The 19,095-nt window shown below is 36.4% G+C and overlaps 1 protein-coding gene across 9 annotated transcripts in view; it reads right to left on the reverse strand.

Annotated features, from left to right (window-relative positions):
- Positions 1-19,095, reverse strand: part of ADAM32 (ADAM metallopeptidase domain 32) — a 171,483-nt gene that overhangs the window by 18,065 nt on the left and 134,323 nt on the right. For 6 of the 9 annotated variants that reach the window (XM_019440725.2, XM_053901054.1, XM_053901053.1 and 3 more), the window contains 2 exons: positions 6,751-6,850; positions 6,011-6,173 (listed from right to left, as the gene is read on the reverse strand). The exons of the other annotated variants lie outside the window; for them this stretch is intronic. In XM_019440725.2, the coding sequence (XP_019296270.1) occupies positions 6,011-6,173; positions 6,751-6,850 (263 nt within the window). The remainder of the gene's footprint in view (positions 1-6,010; positions 6,174-6,750; positions 6,851-19,095) is intronic. 9 annotated transcript variants of the gene reach the window in all.

Below are 19,095 nucleotides of genomic sequence, written 5' to 3' on the forward strand. Positions count from 1 at the left end.
TATAGTACATCCAGGGGGACCCAGACAAAGCCCAGAAATCTCCCTGAGTTGAGCTATTAGAATTGGAAGTCTTGGGAGGCCAAGGCAGCTAGAATTCACAGGGAAAACTCCAGAAAGGGAAAGAGCTGTACACAGAGAGCTCCTGAGATCTGTGGAAGATCCCTCTTGTGTCTTCTGCAAAGTACTGATTATTGAACACACATGAGGAAACTACCTAAGCCAGAGAAATATTATTTGAAATTGAGCAATCTTTTGTGTTCACATAGGGACAGGAAAAGCTTATGTTCCCACCACCTGAGTTTCAAACTATTATGCTATGGAGAATTGGGTAGAGTTACTCAAAAGGGTATTGCCTCAGTAATGGTGACTGTTTTGATCCCACTTAACAAAGCATTAAAAACAATGGTGTTAGACCAATTGGATATTCTTACACAGAAAACAACCACTTTATCCATACCTTTTAACCCATACAAAAGTTAATTCAAATCATATATAGGCCTAAATGCAAAACCTAAAACTATAAAACTTTAGAAGAGAATTTTTATGAATTTTGGTTAGGCAAATATTTCCTAGACACAAAACCAAAAACATGATATATAAAAGAAGAAATTCATACATTGGATTTCATCAAAATTTAAACTTTTTGTTCTTTGAAAGGATAAAAAAAAATAAGTCTTAGACTACTCCTAATCTACATATTTGCAAATCATATATATAATAAGACTTATATCCAGAATATATACAGAACACTCAGAATGCAATCATAAGAAAACAACTAATTTAAGAATGACCACAAGATCTGAACAACTCAGGAATAAAAAAGATAAGCCAACCAAAAAATGGAGCCTTCCAGCTGGAACCACCATCTTCCATAGTTTTTCAAAATGACCAACACAAGGGAAAGAGGAGTGGCACCAGCTATACATTCTTTGCGCCTTTTAGAAAACATGGAGTTGTTCTTTAGCCACACATGTGAATCTACAATTAATATATTTATAGACATCAAGGGAATGGGCACAGTTCAAAACAGAATGTCCCACAAATGTTAACATGGCAAAATTGAGTCTACAATGTACCTAGCATGCTATGATTAAGGGCAAAATTCATGCCAAGAGAATTAATGCACCCAATGAGCATATCAGGCACTCTAAAAGCCGAGAAAGCCTCCTGAAACGCGTGAAGGAAAATGGTCAGAGAAAGAAGGAAGCCAAAAAGAAACGTACTTGGATTCCACTGAAGCACCAATCTGCTCCACCCAGAGGAGCACATTTTGTGAGAATCAACTGAAAGGTGCCTGAGCTGTTGGAACCCATTCCCTATGAAATCATGGCACAATAGGTACAAAAATAAATAAGTAAAAGACTTCTAAACTGTAAGTTAATTAATTAATTACTTAATTTTAAAATGGGCCAAAGATTTGCACACACACTTCTCCAAAAAAGTACATATAACAACAAAAAAACACAACTGACAATTTCGTTAGTCATTAGAGAAATGTGAATTAAAACCACAATGAGATGCCACTACACACTATCAGAATTGTTAAAATTTTAAAAATAAATATATTACCATATCAAGTGTCAGCAAGAATGTGGAGGAACTAGAATTCTCACATTCTAGTGGCTGGAATATAAGATGGTACAACTGCTTTGAAAAACAACTCAGCACTTTCTTTAGAAGTCAAATATATCTACCATATTGCCCTACCATTTTATTCTTGGGTATTAACCCAAGAAAAAGAAAGCACATATTCCCAGAGATTTGCATATAAATGTCCATAGTGGCTTTACTTATAATAAGCTAAAATATGGAAACAACCCAAACATATAAACAAATTATGCTGTATTTGCACAACTGAATACCTATCAGCAATAAAAAAAGAAGTACTGACATACATCAGAACATGAATGAATTGCAAAATAATTACAGTGATAGAATAAACCAGACAAAAATAAAGAGCACATACTGTAGGATTCCATTTATATAAAATTCTAGAAAATGCAAATTAAACTATACTGACAGAAAGCAGTTCAGCAGTAGTCTGAGGATAAGGGAGATGGAAGAGGCAGGAGTGGAGATTACCAAGGAACACAAGGAAGCTTTTGGGCATGACAGATATCTTCATAACCTTGATTGTGGTGATGGTTTCATGAGTTTCATGGGTGTTACTTTTCAAACTATCAAAACATACCAGATTATGCGCTTAAAGCATATGCAATTTACTGTATATCAATTATACCTCAATAAATCTGTATATTTATAAAAAAAAACAAGCACATAACAACATAGATGAATCTCAAATGCATTATCCTGAGGGAAAGAAGGCAGACTCAAAAGACTACATACTGTACAATTTCATTTATACAAAGTTCTGGAATAGGCAAAACTACAGCAAAAAATACAGATCTGTTAGTGAGAGGAGCAGGAGGTGGAGTTAAGGGAATTTGCGGGGTAATGGAATTGTTCTGCATTTTATTGCAGTCATGGTATGCATATGGATTTGTTACTATGTATTTGTTAAACTCAGAGAATCACACACACTAAGAATATTAATTTTACTATATGTAAAGTATAGCTCAGTTTTTAAAAGCCTCATTCTAGTGTCAAAAGGATAGAAAAAATGGAGGAGGAAGTGGAGGAGAAGGTGATTAATGAAGAGAAGGAAAACAACCATCATCATCACCACCACCATGAATGTCAGAATAGAAAACCCTAAAATATAGGACTTGCAGAAAGATAAAAGAGAGAGGTAAGAGTCAATCATTGAAGAGATCATTGAGAATTTTCTAAAATTGAAGAAAAACTTTATAATTAAAGATTATGCTGAGTTCAGAGCTGGATAAATAAAAACAAATTCATCACAACAGGTAATAATTTAATAACATAAGACTTTGGACAGAAGAATACTTGGGAACCTAACTTAAAGAAGAAATACAGTTTAAGCATAAGGTAAAAATAAATTAAGTCGGCAACAGACATCAACAACAGTACATGCCAGAATTCAATGGCATATCACAAGAGGGCTTACAGAAATAATTGTTCGCCTAAAATTCTATACCCATACAAGAGTGAAAATGAAATAAAGCCATTTTCAGGCATGTAAGTCAAACAGATTAGCACACATAGACAATCACTCTTATAACTACTAAAATTTGTACTTCCTAAAAATAAAATCAAACCTTGCATGAAAAAAGCAGGATTCCAAAAAGAATGGTGATGATTGTGGTATCACAAATGATGCGATTAAATTTCATAATACTATACACTCACACACACACACACACACACACTCAGAAATGTGTGCATGCAAATGCTGGTAAATATGAATAAGGTCTATAGTTTAATTAATAATACAGTACCAATACCAATTCCGTAGCTGTGAAAATGCACTATGTTAATGTAAGATGTTATTGTTGCCAAAAACCAAATGAAGGATATAAGGAAACTTTTTATATTTCTTAAACTATTTCAAAACAAAAAGTTTAAAATAAAAGAATAGTAAGCAAAGACTTGAGAAATATAATAGGAATTCCTATTAAGTACTGACTAAATATAACAACAACAACAACAACAACAACAACAACAACGAAATAACGCTTATTTGGAGAAAGGTGAAAAGCCAAATTACAAACAGATTGAAGAAGAGAGGTTAGTGTTAAAGGGCTGAGATCCTTGTGTTATTGAGAGGACTACAAATGATTAAATTTAGACATTTTATAACATTATCTATAAATACTAAAATTTAAAGAAAATCATATAAAAATAAAAACATTAAAATTTACCAAGTAATAGAAGAAAAGAAGAGAACAGGAAAAACACAATAAAGAAAACTGACTTGAGGGAAAGGAAAAAAACATGCAAAAAAAAGACGGTAAATAAGAAAAAATAAAATGGTTAATTTCAGTCTAAATTATATGCCATCATATATGAAGCATATAAGCATAACAAACTCCACTGGTGTCTTCCATATAAAGGCCATTTACAAGATACCTACTAAAAACAAAGAAAGATTGAGAATAAAGGATGAGAAAAGACATACTAGGTAAGCCTAAATATCAAAGATCATGTCGGCATAGCAATATAAAACAGTGAGAATAGAATTTAAGATAAAATTATTAATGATAAAAATATAATATGCCAAGAAATCACAACTAAACTGAACATTATGCATTTAGTCACTTCCTCAGAATATATAAAGCAGAAGTGTCAACAATCAGAAGGAAAGCCATGAAATATTGAAAAATTTTATGGGGAAGGGGGGGAATGCCAACATGTGAAAAAATGATTTGAAACAACATAATTAAAAAGTTTGTTTTCAAAATGAAAACAACAAACATGTTATGTCACAATAATTGAAGCATACATACAACCATACAAAAATTGACTTTCATTCTGGTTCCAAAATTTAAGAATAAATCATAGAAACAAGTCTCCCAAAAAGGTAATGAAATTGGAAAATATTTTTTCAGCAATATAAATCAATCTATAATTGGAAGCTAAAGACTACAATTTATTCATAATTTAAACAAGAAATCATACTACAAGTTTCTAATTTTGTGAACTCAATGTCAACTGTACATTAAAAACTGAATATGTCTCCCTCTCTCTCTGCCTCTATCCTGCTCACACTGTCTCTCTCTCTCTCTCTCTCTCTCTCTCTCTCTCTCTCTCTCTCTCAAAAATAAAACTTAAAAACTGAAGACTGTACATGAAATCATATAAAGGGGAAAGTTTTAGCTTTAAAAGTATATGTTGGAAATAAAAAAATGTTGAAAATTAGTTTTTAAGAAAAGCATTAGACTCAAGAAAGCTAAAATTAAAATAGAGCAAAGATAAACAGAGTAGAAAGGAGGAAAAGAACAAAACTTAAGGATAGTAAACACTAAGGAAATATAGAGATCTCAACAAAACCAAAAGTTATATTTTTCAAATTATCAATAAAGTAGAAAAACCTCTGAGAAAACTGCTCATGAAAAATAAAAAGGGAAAAAGAAACACATAAGCAAAATCAGAAGAGGAAACAAATCTATAAAGTGAAATATTTAAAATTATATATAATTCCAAATAATAAAGTATTAATATACAATTCCAGATAAGGCACATGGATACAGCCATATGTAAGCAAAAATATTTAATACCTATCAACTTTCAGTGTAGAGGCTGTTCTCTGCAGAGAGGGAGATAATACTAGAAGGGGATTTCAGCCGTAAATGCAATAGTTTATCTCATAAAAGAAACAAGAAAAATATTAACATTTGTTTATTTCCACTGATGGGCAAATGAGTATGTCACCATGTTCTCTGATTTTGTGTTTGAATTACTTTTTTTAAAAAAATTAAAATATGCTACAGGCTAAATTATAAACTTGCTGAATACCTTACCCAGAGAATATTTTTAAAGTTATTTCTTAGATGAAACAGCAACAAAACCTGAAATATGTAATCTGTGATAAGGACTAGAAGGGTGCCTGGGTGGCTCAGTCAGTTAAGCCTCCCACTTTGGCTCAGGTCATGATCTCATGGTTTGTGAGTCCAAGCCCTCCATCAGGCTCTCTGCTGTCAGCGCAGAGCCCACTTTGGATTCTCTATCTCCCTCTTTCTCTGCCGTGCACTCCCTCTCTCTCTCTCAAAAATAAGTGAACATTAAAGAAAAAGGACTAGAAATCTGCATTTCTAATAAATATTTCTGGTGCTTCTCCTGTAGGTAACACAGATCACAATTTGAGAACCACTTAAGTATTTGAAAGCAATACATAGGGATACATTTGAGTTTTTCCTCTGTTAATTTCCAAGGCAATGACTTTGGCAAATTATTTAAACTACACTCCCAAATTTTTGCATCTTTAAAGTGGGGATATTCAAAACGATCTCACACAATTGAATGAGATATTTATGTAGTACTCAAAATCCCTGCAAGATGTAAAGTATAGTTGCTGCTCATGATACTGCCTTATATATGGCTAGAGTCAAATGGTACTAAAGTTTAACTTCAGAACACAAATTCAATTTACTCGCTACTCAAGGATTCCTCTTCCTTGGTGAACCACTTTTTTGAACTCTTCCATGAAACAATAGCTATTATGGTTGCTATGATGAGAATAGGCAAAGCAATGTAGAAACCTAGAAGCCACCGGTTCTTTTCAGCCTTCCTAAAAGCTCTTTCCATGATTAAACCTAAAATAGAAATACATTAAAAATCAGAGCCAAAAAATTAAACCATCTACTTTTATTTTCAAGTTGCAGCAAACCAATTTTTGTTGTTATTCAAGAAACATGGAAAAATAATAATATAATTATATAATATTTAGAACTCTCTCTACAACCTCTCATTCTAAAACATTATAAAACAAGTTCCAGGAAATTCCAACGTATTCTACATCATACAGCAGCTGTAGCAAAGTCTCACTATAGCACTCTAAGTTGGACCAAAAACTTCAACAATATATAAAGTGGGATCATGTAATTGCAAGGTTATCCAACAAATTTACAATATAGTCTAAAGGAAAAAGTCAATGACATCAGTAAATAAAAATTTTAAAAGATACTGTCAGTTTCAATCATGATATTGAGAGTTAATATTGGAAGAGCAAGATTAAGAAGATATATTTGGTTTTCATTTCTTGAAAATAAGCCTATTTACCTTTTAATTGCAAATATTGGCCTCTAGGTGATAGAAATCTAACTTTGTTTTTGTGAGGATAAGCACTTTGATAATTTATTAACTGAATACGTAAAGATATTAGATACTTGCCCTGTTTCTCAGGCAAACTAGAAGCTTCTCTGCCACGCGTTTCACAAAATGGAGGCCGGTAGCCTTCAAAACAATGGCACGTTTTATTGGAAGTGCACACCTAGGATCATTTTAAAAAACTCAAATGATCATTTAAAACTATTTTCTCGTGAAAAGTAAAATTATCAGATGGATCATCAAGCTTACTTTTGCATTTTGATCTAGTGTAATTTTATTTATTTACAGAGCTAATCCTACAAATCAAATAGTTTGGTTTCTAATGCACACACAAACACACCCACAAATAGTTGGGTTTTTTTAAGCTACAGAGGCTGACAGTATTTGCATTGAGAAAAATTTTAATATTTCAAATATTCACCTGAAAACTTAGTTTTCAATTTCAGAAACACACCCTCAAATTCTAATGAAAATAAGACCTTTCCAGTGGTGTCCTGGAGCCACGTAGTATAGCTCCAGAGCTGAATGTGCACATCTCTTCCTATCTCCAAGTTCAGTGACATGCCATAGCTTGAAGTATTTGCAGTTGCAAATGAGCACCTTCCCAACTGCCCTACTCCAGGATTGGGTTGTGTTTTGTTTGCTTGATTTTTAATCCAAGGGATTTTGTACTTCAAGAGGCCATCAGATACTTAGGTTAGGAACTGATGGTTTCTTAAATAAATAAATAAATAAATAAATAAATAAATAAATAAATAGTAAACACCTTTATGGTACTTACTAGGTGTGTGTCTCTATTGTGAACACTTTCTATAGATTTATTTATTAAATCCTCACAACAGCCCTGTGAGGTTGGGACTATTATTATTCCCACTTTATAGACGAAGACCCCAAGGCATAGATATTTAACTTGTCAAAGTCAAATGGCTAGTAAGTGATGGAACAAGGATTTAAACTTATGAGATCTGGTTTCAGAGACCTTGACCTTGCCCATTTGCTATGTTACCTCTCAAAATAATATAAAACATCTCTCAGTTTCTAAGATCTCAGTTTAACAACTTGGATCTAATCCCATGGCTTAAATGTATATGGGGGGGAAGTGTTGTGTTGAGGGTATCCATTACCCCAGCTTTTGTCACACCACCTTTAAGCTGTTTGAGTTTGTGTGTGTGTGTGTGTGTGTGTTCATGTATTTTTATGCTGAAATACTTCACAGAAGTGAACTTGTCCTTCTTAGGAGATACATGTTGTCAGTTTGTCCTAATATTGTATTGTTATTTTTGGATCACTTGGTTAAGTTGCTGTCTTCCAGGTTTTTCCACATGCTTCCATTTGTAATTAATAAGTAATTTGTGAGGAGATAGTTGTTAGATTATGTAAGTATCTGGGTCCTCATAAAACTTTCACCCACTAGTTTGAGCATCCATTCATAACTATTTTACTCCATTATTCCTTCTATATTGATTACACTATAAGGAAGAATTTTCTTTTATCTCCATTTATTTATTCAGTTATTGCTATCAATAATATATAATTGATATGGTCAGATGATTAATAACAAGAATGCCAAGACCACTCAATGGGAAGTCTTATCAACAGATGAGGCTGGAAGAACTGGATATCCAATGCAAAAGAATGAAATTAGACCTTTATGTACAAAAATTAACTCAAAATGGATTAAAGTCCTAACTATAAGACCTAAGACTATAAAACTCCTAGAAGCAAACACAGTGAAAAAGCTTCATGACACCGGACTTCACAATCATTTCTTGGACTAAAAGCACACACAACAGGGGCGCCTGGGTGGCGCAGTCGGTTAAGCGTCCGACTTCAGCCAGGTCACGATCTCGCGGTCCGTGAGTTCCAGCCCCGCGTCAGGCTCTGGGCTGATGGCTCGGAGCCTGTTTCCGATTCTGTGTCTCCCTCTCTCTCTGCCCCTCCCCCGTTCATGCTCTGTCTCTCTCTGTCCCAAAAATAAATAAAAAACGTTGAAAAATAAAAAATAAAAGCACACACAACAAAAATAAAAATTGATAAATGGGTCTACAACAAACTTAAAAACTTTTGTGCATCAAAGGACACAATCAACAGTGAAAAGGTAATCTACAGAACAGGAGAAAAGATTTGTAAGTCATATATCTGATAACAAATTAACATCAGGAATATGCAACAAACTTACACAATTCAACAATAATTTTAAAAATTGGATAATTTAAATGGGCAAAGGACTTGAATAGAAATTTCTGCAAATATGATATACAAATGGCCAATAAGAATATAAATAGATGCTCAACATCACTAGTCATAAGAGAAATGCAAATGAAAATCACAATTATACCAAACTACATCCATCAGGATTACTACTTAAAAAAAAAAATCACAAACAACAAGTGTTGGTGAAGATGTGTTGGAATCCTTGAACACTGTTGATAGGATTGTAAAACTGTGAAAATGAAAAACAGTATTGGAAGTTGTTTTTAAAAAAGAGAGAGAAAGAATGACAATATGATCCAGTAGTCCCACTTCTGAGTACATATTTAAAATAACTAAAAGCAGAGTGTCAACATGAAATTTTCACACCTATGATCCCAGAAGTATTATTCACAAGAGCCAAGAGGTGTAAACAACCCAAATGTCCATCAACAGATTACTACATTAACAAAATGTGGTACATACATACAAGGGAATATTATTCAGTCTTAAAAAGGAAGGCAATTCCATCACATGCTACAACATGGATGAACATTGAGGAAATTATGGTTAACTGAAATGAGCCATAAATGAAAGACAAATACTGTATTACTCCACTTATGTGAGGTATCTAAAGTAGTCAAATTCATCAAAACAGAAACTAGAATGGGGGTTTGCAGGGCTGTTGGAATAAGAGAAAAAAGTTATCACTTAATTGTTTGCAATATTGTGATTTATAAGAAATATGTATTTGGTCATTCAGATGATCAAAACATATTTCTCTAATGTATTTGGTCTTCACCCACAATTCCTGGCTTACAGCTCCCAAAACCCTTAGAATTACCTGTGTTGAGAGAGAGATAAAGGTGTCTTTTGTTATGTGAAATAAGTAAGTTTTGAAGTCACCTAAGAATGGGAGCTGGTTGCCAGTGGAATCCATGTGATTCCAGGTGCCTGTGCCAATCTTCAGGGAGGAAAGAGGGCTAGAGGTTGAATCAATCACAATGGCTGATGATTTAATCAGTTGTGCCTATGTAATGAATCCTTCACAAAAAAAGAAAAAGAAAAAAAAGGATAGGTTTCAAAGAGCTTCTGGGCTGGTAAACATGTAGAGATTTGAGGACAGTGTGCATCCAGAGAGTGGCATGGAAGCTCTGCACCCTTTCCCTATATCTTGTCCTATTCATCTCCTCCACCTGGTTGTACCTGAGTTATATCCTTTTATAATAAAAAAGTAATCTGGTAAGCAAAATGCTTCTCCAAGTTCTGTGAGCCACTCTAGCAAATTAATTGAGGGAATTTTGGGAACCTCTGATTTATAGCCAATCAGGCTGGGGGCCGAGATGGCAGAGCAGCAGGGAACTTTTTTTGCCTCTCTCATCCTTGAACTGCAGCTAGATCAGCGCCAAACCATCTTGCATACCTAGAAAACTGATTTGAGGATTAACACAACAGTCTGCACAACTTGAACCACAGAACTCAGCAGGTATGCAGCGTGGAGACGTAAAATAGGGGAGAGAGAAGCCATGGAGGGTAAGGAGCTATTTTTGCTTGTGGAGAGAAGATGGAGACAGGGGGGAGAGTACAGAAAGCATTACCCCTGAAAGCAGCTGGAGAGAAACAGAAAGAGTGTACTGAACAAAAAAGGGAGAAAGGAAAAAAGGGAAAGGAGAAAGGAGAGGGTTTAAATTCCATTAAGACACTATAAACAGGGAGTGCAGAGTCTGAAACTCTGCAGCTTGATACCTGGCAGAGCTCTGATGGGAAGGGTGAATCCCCAGGAGCAGACAGTGAGGTCCGAGGGGTCCTCAGGCCACAAGGGGAGTGGCAGTACCCCTACTGAGAGGACATCTGGTAGAGGCTGTGTGGCCTCCCTACAAGGCAAAGTTCCCAGCAGACCCCAGAGAATAACCACATTTGCTTGTGTTGGAACAAGGACATTAAGGGTAAAGCCTGGCACCAGATAGCTGTTGTGATTCACCACAACCTCTGAAATGCTGCTGCTATATAATTGCGCAAACTTTTTCTGGGGCAGGCTGACACCTGGCCACAGTCTCTGGGCTATGCAGCAGCACAGTCATGTACACGTACCAGATGGTGGGCCAGCACCTGGCCATTGCTCGGTGAGACTCTCCCAGAGAGGTTCTGAGTGGGTCAAAGCCGCAGGGCCCTCAGAAGTAAGGGATTTGGAAACACAGCCCCATCTGAGATAAAACTCAGGAGGGAGGTGCCTCCTGGCAGATTGACCGCTTGGTCACAGACAGCATAGAGGCAGGGAGTGGATGAAAGCAGGAGACAAAGGAGGGGTGCTTGATTGCCAGTGGGTGAGAGCACAGAGTTCTGATACTAGAGACTGGGTAGCTGGGTGATGCCATTTTTAACCCCTCCCGTGCATGCGCATACATGCCTACATGCACCACAACAATCCACCCCAATAAACTAAGCAGCACTGTCTAGTGGAGAAGGAAGCCGCTACACCAAGCCCTGCCCAAATGGGTCAACTGCACTCTAGAGGAACACCACAAATCTCTCAGCCTGCTTAGTTTATGGACTATAAACTGCTTCATAGTTTGACTTCTAGGGAAAATTGGATGTAATTTCAATCATATTTCATTCTGTTTGCTGGTACATCTATTCAATTTTTTTTTTCTTTTTCTTTGCTTATTCTTTGTGGGAGATGCAAGAGAGAAGCATCAAAGGAAAAGACTTCAAAAGGGAAGGGCTGGAGAAGGTGCAAGGCCTTAGGATATGTTTACATAGCTGACCGAGGCTGTGGCTGGTAAGGAATGCCTAGAGCCATTAACATTGTCCAGGGCCAGATCTTCCTTCACACCTGACCCTTCCTAGTGTTATAGAAACCAATTAACTCAAAATTCAACCTTGAAAAGCGAAACCATTAGATTGATTAACACACTTGCTTAGCTGACTTTATGCACGTAGTCTTTAGCAATTATCCTAATAAAAAGAAGCTGCATTCTGGAGTTGGGGCCTCATTCCGACTTGAGTATGAGAACCTTCACTTAACTGCAATTTGTTTGCAGACTCATCTTTTGCAACTCCAGCCATACTCCCTGCAACAATTCTTGAATACAGAAAGAGAAAAAATTTATTTTTATTTTCCGTTTTTATAAAAAATATTTTAATTTTTTTCTAGTATATTTTTTACTTTTGTAAATTTTAAATCCTATTTACTTTCATCATTTCATTTTGTTCTATTTTACTGTATTCATTTTTTTAAATTTTCAAACATTTTCCTTTTTCTTTCCCTTTTTTCTCTGTTCTGTCAAGCTTCTTTCAACAACCAGACCAAAACATACCTAGGAGCTCACATCCTTCCTTTGATTTTTTGTGTTGTTTTTAATTTTTTAGTTTTAATTTATTTTTTATTTAATTAATTCTTTTTCTTTCTTCAAAATGACAAAATGAAGGAATTCACCCCAAAAGAAAGAATAGGAACAAATGACAGCCAGGGACTTAATCAACACAGATACAAACAAGATGTCTGAATCAGAATGTAGAATCAAAATAAGAATACTAGCTGGGGTTGAAAATAGAATAGAATCCCTTTCTGTGGAGGTAAAAGAAGTAAAAGCTAGTCAGGATGAAATTAAAAATGTTGTAACTGAGCTTAAATAGATAACACGGCGGCAAGGATGGGTAAAGCAGAGCAGCGAATCAGCAATATAGACGACAAACTTATGGAGAATAATGAAGTAGAAAAAAGAGGGAATACTGGTTCATGGTTTTTTTTTTCAATCTTTTTAAATCTTCTTCCTTCAATTTAAATAGTTTCTATTGGTTTATCTTTAAATTTACTGATATCTTCTATTGTGTCTGTTGAGCAGTTAATCCCATTGATGGAATTTTTCATTTCAGTTATATTTTCCCATCTCTAGAAATTATATCTCCCATTCTCTTATTATTATGTTAATATTTTTTAACTCCATGAGAATATTTATAGTCCATGGGGGAGGGGAAGAAAAAAAAAAAGAGGTTAGAGAGGGAGGGGGCCAAAACATAAGAGACTCTTAAAAACTGAGAACAAACTGAGGGTTGATGGGGGGGGGGGGAGGGAAGGGGGGTGAGTGATGGGTATTGAGGAGGGCACCTTTCGGGATGAGCACTGGGTGTTGCATGGAAACCAATTTGACAATAAATTTCATATTAAAAAAAAAGTTCCTATCAGGTAATTATATCATTTTAAACATTTCAGGGTACATTTTTATTGACTAATTTTTTTCTCCTTATAGGTTACATAATTCTCCTTCTTGGCATATTTCCTTATTTTTAAGAATTTTATGCAGGATATTATTGATATTGTAGAATATATAGATTTTATAGTTTCCCTTTAAAGATTGCTATACTTTGTGCTGGGAGACAGTTAAATTACCTGCAAAGCAGTTTGATAAGGATTATCTTTAAGTTTTTATAGGGCAGATTTAGAATATCCTTTTCTCTAGGGCTAACTTACTGCTACTGTTGCTAGTAAAACAACGACTTTTCTGAGGTCTCCAGTGACTGTTCCAAGTTTTCTATAGTTTAGTAAGTTATATAAACAGAAATGAATGTGCAAATATTATTAACTTCCCTACACATTAAATGTAATTGGGAAAGATCCCCATAAGCCATACAGAGAAAGACAGATACCATATGGTTTCACTCTTATGTGGATCCTGAGAAACTTAACAGAAACCCATGGGGGAGGGGAAGGAAAAAAAAGAGGCTAGAGTGGAAGACAGCCAAAGCATAAGAGCCTCCTAAAAACTGAGAACAAACTGAGGGTTGATGGAGGGTGGGAGGGAGGGGAGGGTGGGTGATGGGTATTGAGGAGGGCACCTTTTGGGATGAGCACTGGGTGTTGTATGGAAACCAATTTGACAGTAAACTTCATATATTGAAAAAAAAATAGGGAAAGATCCCTAATCACACTAAAAACAAACAATGGAATATGAAGAAATAATTTTAACAAAGTATATTCAACATCACATGAAGAAAACCACAAAACTTTCCCAATATTATAACAAAGATTTGAATAAATAATCCGAGAGAATAGTTAGAAAACTTGACATATCTAATATTAATTTGTAATTGTTTTTTACCAATTGCTATAAAACATAAAATAGTATTATACTATTGTGAGAATAGTCAGGTCAATAAATAAGACAGCCATTATACATATCAGACAAATGATAATATACATAGCACCACATCTTAGACACCACATGGAAATTAGAAGCTTAGTGGGCAAAAGGTAGGAATAGTTTTCTTTCTTTCTTTTTTTTTATTAAAATATATCTATCAGGAGCACCTGGTGACTCAGTTGGTTAAGCATCCAACTCCTGATTTTGGCTGTCATGATCTCACAATTTGTGAGATTGAGCCCAATGTCGGGCTTTGAGTTGAGAGCATGGAGCCTGCTTGGGATTCTCTCTTACCCTCTCCCACCCCCTAAAATAAAAAAATAAACATTAAAATATATCTATCAAGATGAGGTTACAATTATAATTCTCTTATTGTTTTTTTAAATGAGAGGGTTTTTTAAGCTTATTTATTTTGAGAGAGAAGAGGGAGAAAGTGGGGGAGAAGCAGAAAGAGAGGGAGAGAACCCCAAGCAGGCTCCACACTGTCAGCATGGAGCCCAACATAGGGCTGGAAATCACGAACCATGAGATCATGACCTGAGCTCAAATCAAGAGCTGGATGCTTAACCAACTGAGCCACCTAGGTATTCTGAGGCTATAATTCTTTTATATGACAACCATAACACCAAACCAAATATTTCAACTATACAAACACAATACACATACAACATATTTTAGGTTTCTATTCTTTAAAATAGTATTTGAAAAAAATTTTTATAATAAATTGAACTTAGCACTGGATGTATAAATAAGGTTTTTTAAGATTCATCAGTATCAAGAGTCAGTCAACATGGCAGAGAAGTAGGGGGACCCAAAGTTCCCTCATCCCTCAAGCACAGCAGTATTGAGGCCAGAAGACTGGAAATTCCAGGAATCTGGGCAATGGAGTGACAGAAACATCTCTAGGGGCCCACAGGGACAACTTGGTGGGCCATAGGTGGATGACTGCGAACCGGGAGAGAGAAAAAGGGCAGTGTAGGCATGGAGGGGAGGGATCCCCTTCTGTGGAGAGACAAAAGTAATAGAAAGAGAGGTTGTGGAAGTGTAGGATTATATTTGGACAAGAGGAAAACCACAAACCAAGGAATGGAAAAAACAGAGAAAGAACCAATTTCTAACTGTGAGGCTTTCTCCGCCCTACTCAAGCACCTGGGGAGGAGGGGAACCAGCCTTGGGTTCCATAGCTAGCTCCCAGGTGCAGTTGGAGAGAGCAATCCTCTCCCTTGAGTGCTGTGGGAAGAAGGCAAACAGCCATTCAAAAGACAAAAGACCCTGCAGGCCCCTGCCACACAGAGGACCTTTGTAACAGTACCCAGAGTGACAGTACACTGGAACTGGGACACATGGAGTGGGATCCTTTAAGACACAGGGGTTTGAATCCCAGCCGAGTGCCAGGGAAGTGCAGGAAATGGTGGAGCGGACATAGAGGTCCACTTGCGCCCAGTCAGCACTGTGAGGAACTAGAGGCCATTAGTCAGTGGGCTGGGAAGAGTGGCACTTCTCTGGAACCAGGGTGCATGGAGTGGGATCCTTTCAGACATTGAGGTTTGAATCCCAGTCAAGCACCTAGGAAGTTCAGGAGACTATGGAGTGGAACAAAACCAGCCTGCTCCTGCCCATGTTGCACTGTGAGGATGATCTGAACAGATTGGTTTGGGACCCCTGGTCCAGGGAGGAGAGACTGGGGTGTCACCATTTTTCTCCCCATCACCAACAAAGCAGGGTTTCAGGGAACAGACAGTGGGCGCACAGTGGAGGCAGGACCTGCCTACACCAAACCATGCCTCTCTGTTCCTGGTAACTATGTATCTAACAGAGCAGGATTGACACTGACCAAACCAGACAGTCCCTCCTCCAGACCAGCGCAGGCACTGGTTCCAAGGCACCATCAAATATCAAGTATCGAGTGGTTTTACATTCTCTGATTTGGTTCTTGGTCAATTCTTATTTGTGTGTGTGTGCGTGTGTGTGTGTGTGTGTGTGTGTGTGTTCTTCCTTTTATTCCTCTTATTTCTTCCATTCTCTAGTCTGATTGTTCTGGTTGTTGGTTTGTTTAAGCAGACATTTTGAATCTATTCCTTTTATAGCTCTTCTGTATCTCCTTATTTATGTTCCTCTTTCTCTCTATGGACTAAGCCCTATAGTTTCTCTGATTCTCTGCCTGGTCAATTTTTTGTTTGTTTTCCTTTACCCCACCTCAGTAATTTCTCTCTTTTTATGGGACAAGGCCTCTTCCACCACCACCACCCTTTTTAAAAAAATTTTTTCCAGGGATACTTCAACAAATCAAAGCACATGTGGTGGAAGGACCAAACCACCACTACAAGTAGGGAGATAAAGCAACCAGAGTCTCAACAACAGACAGCATGAAACACACTCCAAAAATACCTCCTGAAGGGCCAGACCCTGGACAGCATTATGACCCCTTTTTAATATAGTAGTGCTTGCAGGAGCAGGACTCATAGCAAACTATTAAAACACAAAAGGGACAGAAAACTAGTCAATATTATGAAACAGAAGAATTCTCCTCAAAAGAAATTCCAGGAAGAAGTGACAGCTAGAGAGTTGCTCAAAACAGATATAAACAATATAACTGAGCAAAAATTTAGAATAATAGTCATAAGATTAATTGCTGGGCTTGAAAAAGCATAGAAGACAGCAGAGAATCTATTACCGCAGAGATCAAGGAACTAAGAAATAGTCATGAAAAATTAAGAAATGCTGTGAATGAGGTACAAAATAAACTAGATGCAGTGATAGCAAGGATAGAGGAGGGAGAGGGGAGATTAAGTGAAATACAAGATAAAATTATGGAAAATGATGAAGCTGAGTAAAAGATAAGAAAATACTAGACCATGAGGGGAGAATTGGAGAACTAAGTGATTCAATGAAACATAATATCTGTATCATAGGAGCTCCAGAAGAAGAAAAGAGAGAGAGAGAGAGGGGCAGAAGGTTTACCGGAAGAAATTATAGCTGAGAACTTCCTTAATCTGGGAAAGAAAATGGACATCCAAATCCAGAAGGCACAGAAAACGCCCTTCCGATTTAACAAGAATAGATCTTCTCCATGGAATATCATAGTGAAACCAGCAAATTACAAAGATAAAGAGAGAATTCTGAAAGCAGCTAGGGACAAATGGGCCTTAACTTACAAGGGTAGACACATCAGGGTACTAGCAGACCTATCCACAGAAACTTGGCAGGCCAGAAGGGAGTGGCAGGAAATATTCAATATGCTGAATAGGAAAAACATGCATCCAAGAATCCTGTATCCAGAAAGGCTGTCATTCAGAATAGAAGGAGAAATAAAGACTTTCCCAGACAAACAAAAACTGAAGGAGTTCATGACCACTAAACCAGCCCTGCAAGAGATCCTAAGGGGGGCTTTGTGAGTAGAATGCTGCACAGACTACAAAGGACCAGAGACATCACCACAAGCATGAAACTGAAACATAACACAATGACACCAAATCCGTATCTTTCAATAATAACACTGAATGTAAACAGACTAAATGCTCCAATCAAAAGACATATGTTATCAGAATAGATTTAAAAACAAGATCCATTTATGCTGTCTACAAGAGACCCATTTTAGACCTGAGGACACTTTTCAATTGAAAGTGAGGATGGAAACCATCTATCATGCTACTGGAAGTCAAAAGAAAGCTGGAGTAGCCATTCTAATATCAGACAAACTAGATTTTAAACTAAAGGCTGTAACAAGAGATGAAGAAGGGCATTATATCATAATTACAGCGTCTATCCATCAAGAAGAGCTAACAATTGTAAATGTTTATACTCCCAACTTCAAAGAACCCAAATACATAAATCAATTAATCACAAACATAAGCAATCTTATTGATAGGAATGCCGTAATTGCAGGTGACTTTAATACTCCACTTACAGAAATGGAAAGATCATCTGGGAAAAAAATCAATAAAGAAACAATGGCCTTGAATGATACACTGGACCAGATGGACTTGACAGATATATTCAGAATCTTTCATCCAAAAGCAGCAGAATACACATTCTTTTCACATGCACATGGAACATTCTCCAAAATAGAATCATGTACTTGGTCACAAAACAGCCCTCAATAAATATAAAAGAGATAAGATCATATGTTGTTCTGATCACAATGTCATGAAACTTGAAATCAATAAGAGAAAATTTGGAAAGCCTCCAAATGCATGGAGGTTAAAGAACATCCTACTAAAGAAAGAATGACTCAACCAGGCAATTAAAGAAGAAATTAAAAAATATATGGAAGCAAATGAAAATGAAAACAGGACAGTCCAAACCCTTTGGGATGCAGGAAAGGCAGTCCTAAGAGGAAAGTACACTGTAGTCCAGGCCTATCTCAAGAAACAAGAAAAATCCCAAATACAAAATCTAACAGGACACCTAAAGGAACTAGAAGAAGAACAGCAAAGAAACCTCAAAGCCAGCAGAAGAAGAGAAATAATAAATATTAGAGCAGAAATAAACAATATAAAATCCCAAAAAAATAGAATATATCAATGAATCTTAGAGCTGGTTTTTGAAAAAATAAAATTGATAAACCCCTAGCCAGACTCCTCAAAAAGAGAGAGGACCCAAATAGATAAAATCATGAATGAAAGAGGACAGATCACAACCAACATCATAGAAATACAAACAATTATCATAGAATACTATAAAAGTTATATTCCAACAAACTGGACAACATGGAGGAAATGGACAAATTCCTAGACACCCACACACTAACAAAACTCAGAGGGGAAGAAACAGAAAATTTGAACAGGCCCATAACCAGCAAAGAAATTGAATCAGTTATCAAAAATCTCCCAGCAAATAAGACTCCTGGGCCAGATGGCTTCCCAGGGGAATTCTACCAGACATTTAAAGCAGAGTTAATACCTATCCTTGACAGCTTGAGAGCTGTCCCAAAAAGTAGAAATGGAAGGAAAGCTTCCAGACTCATTCTATCAAGCCAGCATCACCTTGATTCCCAAACCAGACAGAGAACCCCCTAAAAAGGAGAATTACAGGCCAATATTCCTGATGAACATGGATGCAAAAATTCTCAACAAGA

This window comes from Panthera pardus, unplaced genomic scaffold (genome assembly GCF_024362965.1).
Source record: "Panthera pardus isolate Hobbes unplaced genomic scaffold, ASM2436296v1 HiC_scaffold_13, whole genome shotgun sequence".
In the NCBI taxonomy this organism is placed as follows: domain Eukaryota; kingdom Metazoa; phylum Chordata; class Mammalia; order Carnivora; family Felidae; genus Panthera; species Panthera pardus.